Source organism: Centroberyx gerrardi, chromosome 8, assembly GCF_048128805.1.
Source record: "Centroberyx gerrardi isolate f3 chromosome 8, fCenGer3.hap1.cur.20231027, whole genome shotgun sequence".
In the NCBI taxonomy this organism is placed as follows: Eukaryota; Metazoa; Chordata; class Actinopteri; order Beryciformes; family Berycidae; genus Centroberyx; species Centroberyx gerrardi.
In genome coordinates, this window is record NC_136004.1 from 10,340,048 (window position 1) to 10,350,171 (window position 10,124).

Consider the following 10,124-nt stretch of genomic DNA (forward strand, 5'->3'; position numbering starts at 1 on the left):
CCCATGAATGTATATCTTTGAGCATAATCATGCCTTTGAGGAAAGATCTGTGGTATAGTATTAGTAGTAGTATAGTATAGTATAGTATAGTATAGTATAGCAGTATAGTATATTTTAGTATATTATAGGCATATAGTATAGCATTGTATAGTATAGTATAGCAGTACAGTATAGTATAGTATAGCAGTACAGTATAGTATAGTATAGTATAGCAGTATAGTATAGTATAGCATATTATAGCAGTATAGTATAGTATAGTATAGTATAGTATAGTATAGCATAGTATAGTATATTATAGCAGTATAGTATAGTATAGTATAGCAGTATAATATAGTATAGTGTAATATTCCTCTACGCTCTATTCTATTTTATTGTTTTTTCCTGTCTTCTCTATTCTATTCTATTCTATTCCTCTCCACTCTATTCTATTCTGTTTTATTCCTGTCTTCTCTATTCTATTCTATTCCTCTCCACTCCACTCTATTCTATTGTTTTATTCCTGTCTTCTCCATTCTATTCTATTTTATTCTGTTCTATTCCTCTCCACTCCACTCCACTCTATTCTGTTTTATTCCTGTCTTCTCTATTCTATTCTTTTCTGTTCCATTCTGTTCTATTCCTCTCCACTCCACTCTATTCTGTTTTATTCCTGTCTTCTCTATTCTATTCTATTTTATTCTGTTCTGTTCTATTCCTCTCCACTCCACTCCACTCCACTCTATTCTGTTTTATTCCTGTCTTCTCTATTCTATTCTATTTTATTCTGTTCTGTTCTATTCCTCTCCACTCCACTCCACTCCACTCTATTCTGTTTTATTCCTGTCTTCTCTATTCTATTCTATTTTATTCTGTTCTGTTCCTCTCCACTCCACTCAACTCCACTCTATTCTGTTGTATTCCTGTCTTCTCTATTCTATTCTATTTTATTCCATTCTGTTCTATTCCTCTCCACTCCACTCTATTCTGTTTTATTCCTGTCTTCTCTATTCTATTCTATTTTATTCTGTTCTGTTCTATTCCTCTCCACTCCACTCAACTCCACTCTATTCTGTTTTATTCCTGTCTTCTCTATTCTATTCTATTTTATTCCATTCTGTTCTATTCCTCTCCACTCCACTCTATTCTGTTTTATTCCTGTCTTCTCTATTCTATTCTATTTTATTCTGTTCTGTTCTATTCCTCTCCACTCCACTCCACTCCACTCTATTCTGTTTTATTCCTGTCTTCTCTATTCTATTCTTTTCTGTTCCATTCTGTTCTATTCCTCTCCACTCCACTCCACTCTATTGTTTTATTCCTGTCTTCTCTATTCTATTCTTTTCTGTTCCATTCTGTTCTATTCCTCTCCACTCCACTCTATTCTGATTTATTCCTGTCATATCTATTCTATTCTATTCTGTTCCGTTCTGTTCTATTCCTCTCCACTCCACTCTATTCTGTTTTATTCCTGTCTTCTCTATTCTATTCTATTCTATTCTATTCTATTCTATTCTATTCTATTCTGTTTCGTTCTGTTCTATTCCTCTCCACTCCACTCCACTCCACTCCATTCTATTCTGTTTTATTCCTGTCTTCTCTATTCTATTCAATTCTATTCTATTCCGTTCCGTTCCGTTCCGTCCTGTTCTGTTCTGTTCCGTTCCGTTCCATTCTGTTCTGTTCTGTTCTGTTCTGTTCTATTCCTCTCCATTCCACTCCAATCCACTCCACTCTATTATATTCTATTATATTCTATTCTACATGGGCAATAATGTGTGATGATTTTTGTCCGCACTAAGAGATATAAAACCTAGAACACATTTGGTGAAATGCAGCATGTCCGCTCCTATGTGCATCCTGAATGAGGCTAGTAGTGATATTTGCGTATAACAGAAGGACCGCCTCCCTCCCATTGGACGATGTCTATGTGAGGGCGTGGCAAGGAAAGATGAGAGTTGCAAATCCATGCCCTTACTGGGAAGACATGGAGCGCTATGGACACAGTCTACACGAATCAAGTAGGAATCTCAACTAAACACATACATATTTCTTCAGTTAGGAAATAACCGATTTGAGAGAGTAAAAGGGAAGCAAGGGTGGCCCGGTTGAGGATGGAGTGTGCATTTGACGCACAGAATCTGATCTCCATTTCTTTGAGGAAAATCCAAAGCTCCAGGACGCAGAGAGGAGGCATCAAGCTCCATAAGAACTTACTGGTAACGTACGTACTCCGAAACGCCAGACAGTTTTATATGAGCAAAAACTTCTCGCAAACACAGAGGACGCACCAGTATGAGGATGTTACCGCAGTCCGCGAGAAGCAAGATTACCTTGAACTGACTGGGAGCTTTACGGAGTTGGCCGATGACTTCTACTGCAACTTTAGTGGGGTTGAGTCGGACACTTGGCACTGCGGAGCGCACCAGCCCAACGGCCACCCTGCAGAGGTGGCGCACCAAGACGCATCTGCCTGCGCAATGGTTTCGCCGGGTGACTCTGACCTCATGGTTTCGGAAGCATGTTGGAGTTGTGCAGAAAAATCCTCCTGGGACTTACCTGCCCCAAACACACAAGCCAACCAAAAGACCGTCCTAGACTTGGACACGCATGTGGTGACTACTGTCACGAATGGATACTTCCACTCAGACTGTTGCGCGCAGCCCAAACAGCCGCAGGGCGCGCAGGGTTACAGTAAAAAGCGAAAGATGGACTCAAGTTATCATATTGTTGATCCAGAGTTTTATTTGCCAGACTTTGGGCCAGTGCCATGCAAAAGGATGCGGACTGATGACGATTTACATTCAGACTCTGAACAGTTGGACGCAACAAACATCTCCAACCTGATCTCGGTGCTGGGTTCAGGAGGACTATCTGAGTTTGTGAGTTGGCAGCAGACGGACCTTGAGCACATTTTCGCCGCTCAAACAATTTGTTTGAAACATACATTGCTATCAGGCAGCGGTTGGACCAGAGCAATCGAAGCATTTTGATTTGTAGGATTTGTTTTGTATCATTTTATTTTATTGCTTTCAAATAAAACATGACACGACTGCAATTCTCTCTCTGCTCTGTTATTGAAAATTGTTGATGAGATGTGATTCGTATAGAGCGATCGTATCCATTTGGGATCACTTTTGCACATTAACATTTCCTCCTGCCCATTAATTCCATCTTCCCCACAAAAAGTATAACCTAGCGAAAAATAAATTGTACCTTTCATTTGAACCTTATTTTATGATGATTCGTTTGGGGTACTGGAGTCTGTGTTTGATTTGTATTTCCTAAAGAAATGAGTTATTTATCACTGTTTCTCTGGAAAGATGTTGGACGAGCTCCATCATGTGGCTGGTAAAGAACTGTACAACCTTATGCACCAAATCCACGCAGTATGTTATTCTGTAAATGTATTATTTATATCAGGGCCTGCTTTCTTTAATCAATAAAACTAATATCATTTAAGAACACTGACTTATGGGCTATAAATTGCAACACAATAGTGTATTTATACTGACCTTATCGTACTTAATATTTTTTTTGTTGTTGTTGTTTTTTTAACTCATATCACTATAATATACCTATATGATATTATAGTTTCTAGTTTTGCCGTGATAGTTGCACCACATCCTTCTAAAACTTATAATAGGGTTACTGTAGGCTAGTTCCTTACGTAAGTGACATTCACTGGAATCTATAATTTCATTTATTAAAATAAAAGGGATGATCAAATTTAATGCTAAATTTATTCATGAATGATTTTTTTTTGTGATATCATTTTGAAACAGCAGTCTAATGTAAGTCAATTAGGGAAGTATAGGACTTTAGAGGAGAGCTCAGTTGTCTTATCTCGTCAAGTCCGAGGGGGGGCGGAGAGCTGCGAGACTCCGGGTCTGCGGTTGTCCTTGAGACATGACAGCCCGAGGGTTTCCAACTCTTTATTCTCGGGACAGTCAGCGCATTAAGTGCGTCCATCTGACATGATGTTGGGTCTTTTTGTCAGAACCGTGGTGAGTACAGTGTTTTTTAGTCTGCGTGTATTTTATGGGCGTACTGACGAGCGTAGGCTACTGCGTTTGTTATTACGGCATGAGGCCGAAGGGGGTGGGGCGCTGCTCAGGACAGCAACACTGGGACAATATTAGATTAAAATGTACTGTTTCGCCATGGTAAACATTTCTCCAAATTGTCTGGTAGCCTATATGTGTTGTGACCGAGTCTTGACGGAGTGCATTTTTAGCAGCACTTCTACGTAGGCTATTAGCCTACATATAGGCTAGCCTAGGCTATGACATGTTGCATACATGTAACGTTAGGCCTATGTGGTCATGAATACGCCTTTGCTTCGAAGAGGACATTGTGGAAAGAAACAACAATTCTAATTTTATTTACTACATACATATTCCGCCTTAAATACTATTTTCACTTTGGTACTGCGTATTACTCAAAAGAAAAATAACGTCGCAACACATGTTCGTCAACAAGGGTTTTATTTTGAAACTTTTTACCGGAAGTCCTGTTTTAATCTGACCGGCTTGACTTTGGTGACAATACTGATTAGAATGAAGGATTTATTATTTCTGTTGACTGCACTTATGTTCCCCGCTGTTCCTTCACTCACAGACACGCTGCTGAGACATGATGTAAGACATCATGTTGTCAACCTTGATGTCACTTTCAAGGTTGATCACCATTATCAGATCAACAACTTTCTATTGATAACCACCAGGGAACATAAGTGCACAAATAGATTTCTTGCTTGCAAGTGTTTGTTTTAGCTTCCATTCCAAAGGTCCATGAAGTGTGTCAACTTTCTATTTATAAGCTGGCAGAGCTGACACCAGTCGGTCCAAACAAATAGTGCGACTACTTCGCTCAGTTGTTTTGGTTTCCAGTTTCACAGACCTAATCTGTTTACAGTAAACTATAGAACTATTTGAAGTAATGTGAAAATGTGTTTGTAACACTAAATCACAAGTCCTACCCAACCCCACCTTTCTTCTTTCCCAGTCTTTTAGTATGTGAGGCTTCTATTACATAGACTTAACATTTAACGACTTCTTGACAGTTAAGGATGCATCAATCAGCTCTGTTTATTATTAAACCATTTAATTTAATGTTTATGAGTGGATTATCAAAAAACGTAAAAGCCAATGATTTTAAAGCAACCTCTCTAACACCTTTCTAGTATTACATTGTGGAATATTTTGCCTATATGAGACATATCTGTCTGACTCCATGAGGAGAGCTGCTGCTAGCCTGACCAACGTGTTTTCCAGCTGCGGCCAGGCATGGTGAAGCCGTGTCGCCTGGCCAAACCAGTCACACAGATCCCAGAAAGGTCCCTGGTGCACCAGGAGGGTTTACCCAAGCTGCCCGTGCCGCCCTTGAAGCAGACATGTGAGCGCTACCTGGCCATGCTGGAGCCCATCGTCAGCGAGGAGGAGCTAGAACACACCCGCCAGCTGGTGGAGGAGTTCCTCAAGGGTGGAGTGGGAGAGAGGCTGCAGAAAGGCCTGGAGCGGCGGGCACGCAAGACGGACAACTGGGTACATATTTCATTTCACTTAGCCTCTGTTTAGCCTTTATTTAGCCGGGTGGTTCCATTGAGGTTAAAAGTCTCTGTTGTGAGAGGCCGGGTTAAGAGAGCAGCATCATTACAAATATAAATGTTGCAGACGAACAAAGCACATGAGCAAAAATGCAATCAAAATCACATGGAAGGTAAGTGAAAAGTCAAAATTTGTGACATAAACACTCAAAAGGCAACAATCCAACAGCAGAGCAGGGGATCAGGCCTATATAGATCTTGGCTAAACAAACTATAGGCCGCTCTTTATTGAGTCTGACTCAAGATCCTTCACAATTAAACTCACCAAGAAAGACCTTTCTGTTTAACATCATTTTGCAGTGAGTTCTATATCGTCAAATAGAACAGTGGAGGAAGGAGATGGGCGTAGTTCAAATGTGAGTTCAAACTCAACTAGAGTTTGAAGTTGTTGCATGGTGAGATAATGCCTATGCCTAGGTCTATTTTGAGGAAGCAATAAGGAACTTTTGTTGCATCAGACCTCTATAAAAGTTGGCCATGTTTATGTGCCCGCCACAGAGACACACATCCACCCACAGACTGTAATCTGAGCTAAATATAAACAGGGAATGGAGTAACACATGTAAACGTATTGTAGCCGGCTCTCTGACCGTTGTTGTGTTTATGTAGCTGTCAGAATGGTGGATGCAGTCGGCCTATCTGGACTGCCGTATGCCGGTGGCGGTCTATACCAGTCCCGGGGTCGTTCTGCCCCGCATGCACTTCCACGATCGCCAAGGACAGATGAGGTGAGCAACCAGGAACCACATTCAACACAGCTGTACAGACTAAAAGCAGCCATAGTTACTAAGCTGTTTATGCTATTTAAAGGAGTATCTACACTCACAAAAAGAAGTGTCAATACTTTTAATTAGTGCTTTAAACAGTTCCTGGGTTGGTTATGCTCTGCCCGAAGCATGAGAAGCATTTCCTATCTAATTACAAGCGCACTCCCATAAAGTAAATTCCAACAGTGATTTACTTGGTGTTGTAGTACAGCTAAGCTCATATGAACTTGTGAATTAGCTGGCTAGCTGCAGTTTCAAGCCGACCTTTACACAGGCTTCCCTCCACATGCTGGCTATTTTCAGCGCTTTGGCTGCTCATAGCATTGCTCAGCTTTTTTTGACTACAGTGACCCATGGGATATGCAGTGAACACGGTGGCCCCATGGAGAAATGCTCCAGCAAAACCAGTGCTAGTGCTTTAGGTATACTGTTGAACAATGGGCTGTTTCTCATTCGTCAGCCAGTGACATTATTAGTTAATATGGAATAGCATTTACAAGAGGATTTCACCATTCAGAATTGCTTGCTGATAATTGAATATTATGTTTGTGGTCCATTCATTATATGCACTGTACACTATGGACATTCATACAAAATATGAATGAGGACCATCATCTACCAATAACACAATGATGCCTCCCTGCAGGTTTGCTGCCAAATTGATTGCAGGAGTTTTGGAGTTTAAAAAAATGATTGACAGGTGAGTTTGATCAAACAGACATCATACTGTTGTGACAGAATGCTTATGATCAGTGTGATTTGCAATTGTTGTTACAAAACTGCAAATGAATAATGAGTGGCGCTGTGCCACAGTGATACCTTGCCTGTAGAATACTTGAGTGGGAAGCCGCTGTGCATGGACCAATATTACCAGATCCTGTCCTCCTGTCGTGTCCCTGGACCAAAGAGAGATACCGTGGTGAATCACACCATTGGAAAAACACCTCCCACTCACATCACTGTGGTCCACAACTTCCAGGTACTCTAGATGGCGCCGCTGTTCTTCTCCTTATGGAGCCTTTCCAATATTTCAGCTTAAGATTTCAAAGGAAACTATTTTTATCATCTTGATGCAATGACTAAAAACCACTGGACACATTCTTAAATGATCGTGATTTTTTCCCCCCAGTTTTTTGTCTTGGATGTGTACAACAGCGATGGCACCCCGCTGACTGTGGACCAGATTTACATGCAGCTGGAGAAGATCTGGAACTCCTCCCTGCAGACCAACAAGGAGCCTATCGGCATCCTAACTTCCCAGCACCGCAACACCTGGGGCAAGGCCTACAACAACCTGATCAAGGGTTAGTCTGGGGAGGAGGAAAAGAGGAAATCAAGAGGAACTAGATTTAGTCCCCAATTAGAGAAGGTGTTTCAGAGAGAAAGATGTTAGGAAAGATTATATCACAAAGGCCGAGGTAAATTGCTTATTTTATAGGTTTTTCTCCCCAGATAAGACGAATAAGGAGTCGGTCCGTGCCATCCAGAAGAGCATCTTCACGGTTTGCTTGGACGCCCCGATGCCACGGGTGTCGGATGAGCTGTACCAGAGCCGAGTGGCTGCCCAGATGCTGCATGGAGGAGGGGCTCGCTGGAACAGTGGCAACCGCTGGTTCGATAAGACAATACAGGTCAGTTTGAGTCAACCGATTTATTTTGGGCTAAGTACCTTAGCAAAGATAGTCGTCGAGTGTGCGGTGATCTCTCTATAGAATATAGAGTTTACCTTCAAAATAATAAACAGGTCTTAGATCCTATTTCCCAGTGGTAATGAGTGAGAAGTGAAGTATACTGGAGATAATACTTGTAAATCGTCCTCAGTTCATCGTTGGGGAAGACGGTACATGCGGACTGGTGTATGAGCACGCGCCTGCTGAGGGCCCGCCCATCGTATTCCTCATCGATTATGTTGTTGAATGCATGTAAGTTTCATTTATCGGTTAACGGTTTTTAGAGTGTTTTGTCCATTTTCAGGTGAACTTGAGTTGAGCAGTTACTTTATATCTTCTCAACAGGCGGAGGACTGAAATAGTCCGCTCCCCCATGGTTCCCCTGGCCATGCCTCAGAAGCTGCGTTTTAACATTACTCCTGAGGTTAAGAGGGACATCGAGAAGGCCAAACAAAATATGAACATGTAAGTGTAGCACAGTAATGATCTTATTTTCTCTGCTTTTTTGTCAAATCAAAATATAACTCACTGTTTTCTTTGTTTTTTTTTTAGAATGGTGCATGACTTGGATGTGAATGTTCTTATGTTTTCTCATTTTGGTAAAAATGTGCCAAAGCAACACAAGTTGAGTCCTGATGGATTTGTGCAAATGGCTCTTCAACTGGCCTACTTTAGGTAAGTAATCCTTTTCATAGCAATATCCCTTTTCACCAACACTGCACTCAGACATTGAGAGTATTACTGTATAATCATGTATTCTGTGTGCTCTTTTTGAATTCTAGGATGTATAATACTTGCTGCTCTACCTATGAGAGCGCATCCTTACGAATGTTCAAATATGGTCGAACAGACGCAATCCGCACAACTACTGTGGACTCATTCCGATTTGTCCAGGCCATGGAAGACCCGGCCAAACAGGTAAAACCACTCTTGGAACCTGGAAGTTCACAGTAAATGTATACTAGTAACTGTATACGGCATGTAAGCTGTGGCTGCACAGTAAGCATTGTGTTTGACCCGTATGCCGACAGAACACAGAGAAGGTGGCGCTGCTGCAGAAGGCTGTTCAGGCCCACAGGGAGAACACGTTCAATGTGAGGACCAACATACATACTTGATAATGCCTGTTTTTTTTCGGACACAATCTGATTAATCTCAGCTGTATACAATGTGTCTTTTCAGGCTATTCATGGGCAAGCCATAGACAGACACCTTCTTGGGCTGAGGCTGCAGGGGATTGGAGACCTGACCTCCATGCCTGAGATATTCATGGATACTTCCTATGCTGTGGCTCAGCATTATAATCTCTCCACCAGCCAGGTAGTTTCATGTATAAAAAAATCACCAATCTAGTATTACTAAGCAAATGATTATGTTTTTTTCATATTTGTTTATGTTTGTATTTGTTCTCATCCCCATCTCTGCGGCCAGGTTGGCTCCAAAACAGACTGTGTGATGTGCTTTGGTCCAGTGGTGCCAGATGGCTATGGAGTGTGTTACAATCCCATGGATGAGCACATCAACATCGCCATCACGGCCTTCAACAGCTGTGAGGAGACCCACGCTGCCAAGTTTGCCCAGGCTGTAGAGGATGCTCTGCTGGACATGAGAGCTCTCCTGGAGGACGCAGCCAAGGCCAAGCAGTGATCCCACACAGCAGCCTGGCATGGTGCGCGTCCCACTGGGCTGGACGGAGGGTGGAATCGAACCGGTGCTGGAGCAGTGGCAGCAAGCCACACTGGCGTAGAAGCACAATGCACTGAGCGTGTTGGAGCTGGGAGAAAGTCTGCTATGGAAGGATCCTAGGACGTATATTATGTGCCTGTCGAAGCACCGCCCTCATGGCGAAAAGCAAGGCTTTAGGAAGGAAATTCTATATTTTACTTATTGTTGAAATATGTTGTTTTATTTACATAAAAACATTACGTCAAAATAGATTCGCTCAATGTGAAATATATATATTTTTTTGTTTATTCTTTACCAGTTCATTGTGCTGTTTTCAGAATGAGTGTCTGTTGGTGCTGCATTGACTCCAAGACTTAGAGTGTTTGGGTTTGTTTAATATTTTCTTCAAGATCTGTTATTTCAGGTCAAAGTAATTAG

At 41.7% G+C, this 10,124-nt stretch overlaps 2 protein-coding genes across 2 annotated transcripts; both read left to right on the plus strand.

Annotated features, from left to right (window-relative positions):
• The first annotated feature begins 1,953 nt into the window (after nt 1–1,953).
• LOC139933691 (immediate early response gene 5-like protein) lies at nt 1,954–3,441 on the plus strand. Its single transcript, XM_071927874.2, has one exon. It carries the CDS (start codon nt 2,091–2,093, stop codon nt 2,967–2,969), a length of 879 nt encoding a protein of 292 aa, XP_071783975.1. The 5' UTR covers nt 1,954–2,090; the 3' UTR covers nt 2,970–3,441.
• A 401-nt stretch (nt 3,442–3,842) lies between these two features.
• On the plus strand, nt 3,843–9,958 carry LOC139933658 (carnitine O-acetyltransferase). The gene is made up of 14 exons (XM_071927808.2): nt 3,843–3,983; nt 5,253–5,522; nt 6,194–6,312; nt 6,998–7,051; nt 7,165–7,330; nt 7,481–7,655; nt 7,804–7,982; nt 8,173–8,273; nt 8,367–8,486; nt 8,574–8,696; nt 8,804–8,939; nt 9,053–9,115; nt 9,204–9,341; nt 9,453–9,958. The coding sequence occupies exons 1-14, from the start codon at nt 3,954–3,956 to the stop codon at nt 9,666–9,668; spliced, it is 1,890 nt and encodes a 629-aa protein (XP_071783909.2). The 5' UTR covers nt 3,843–3,953; the 3' UTR covers nt 9,669–9,958.
• The last annotated feature ends 166 nt before the right edge of the window (nt 9,959–10,124 follow it).

Bases quoted from the DNA above. Each gene is read 5' to 3' on its own strand.
- LOC139933691 (XM_071927874.2), top strand. From the start codon at position 2,091: ATGGAGTGTGCATTTGACGCACAGAATCTGATCTCCATTTCTTTGAGG.
- LOC139933658 (XM_071927808.2), top strand. From the start codon at position 3,954: ATGATGTTGGGTCTTTTTGTCAGAACCGTG. The intron at 7,656-7,803 runs GTTAGTCTGGGG...TTTTCTCCCCAG, and splicing joins CTACAACAACCTGATCAAGG to ATAAGACGAATAAGGAGTCG. The intron at 9,116-9,203 runs GTGAGGACCAAC...GTGTCTTTTCAG, and splicing joins ACAGGGAGAACACGTTCAAT to GCTATTCATGGGCAAGCCAT.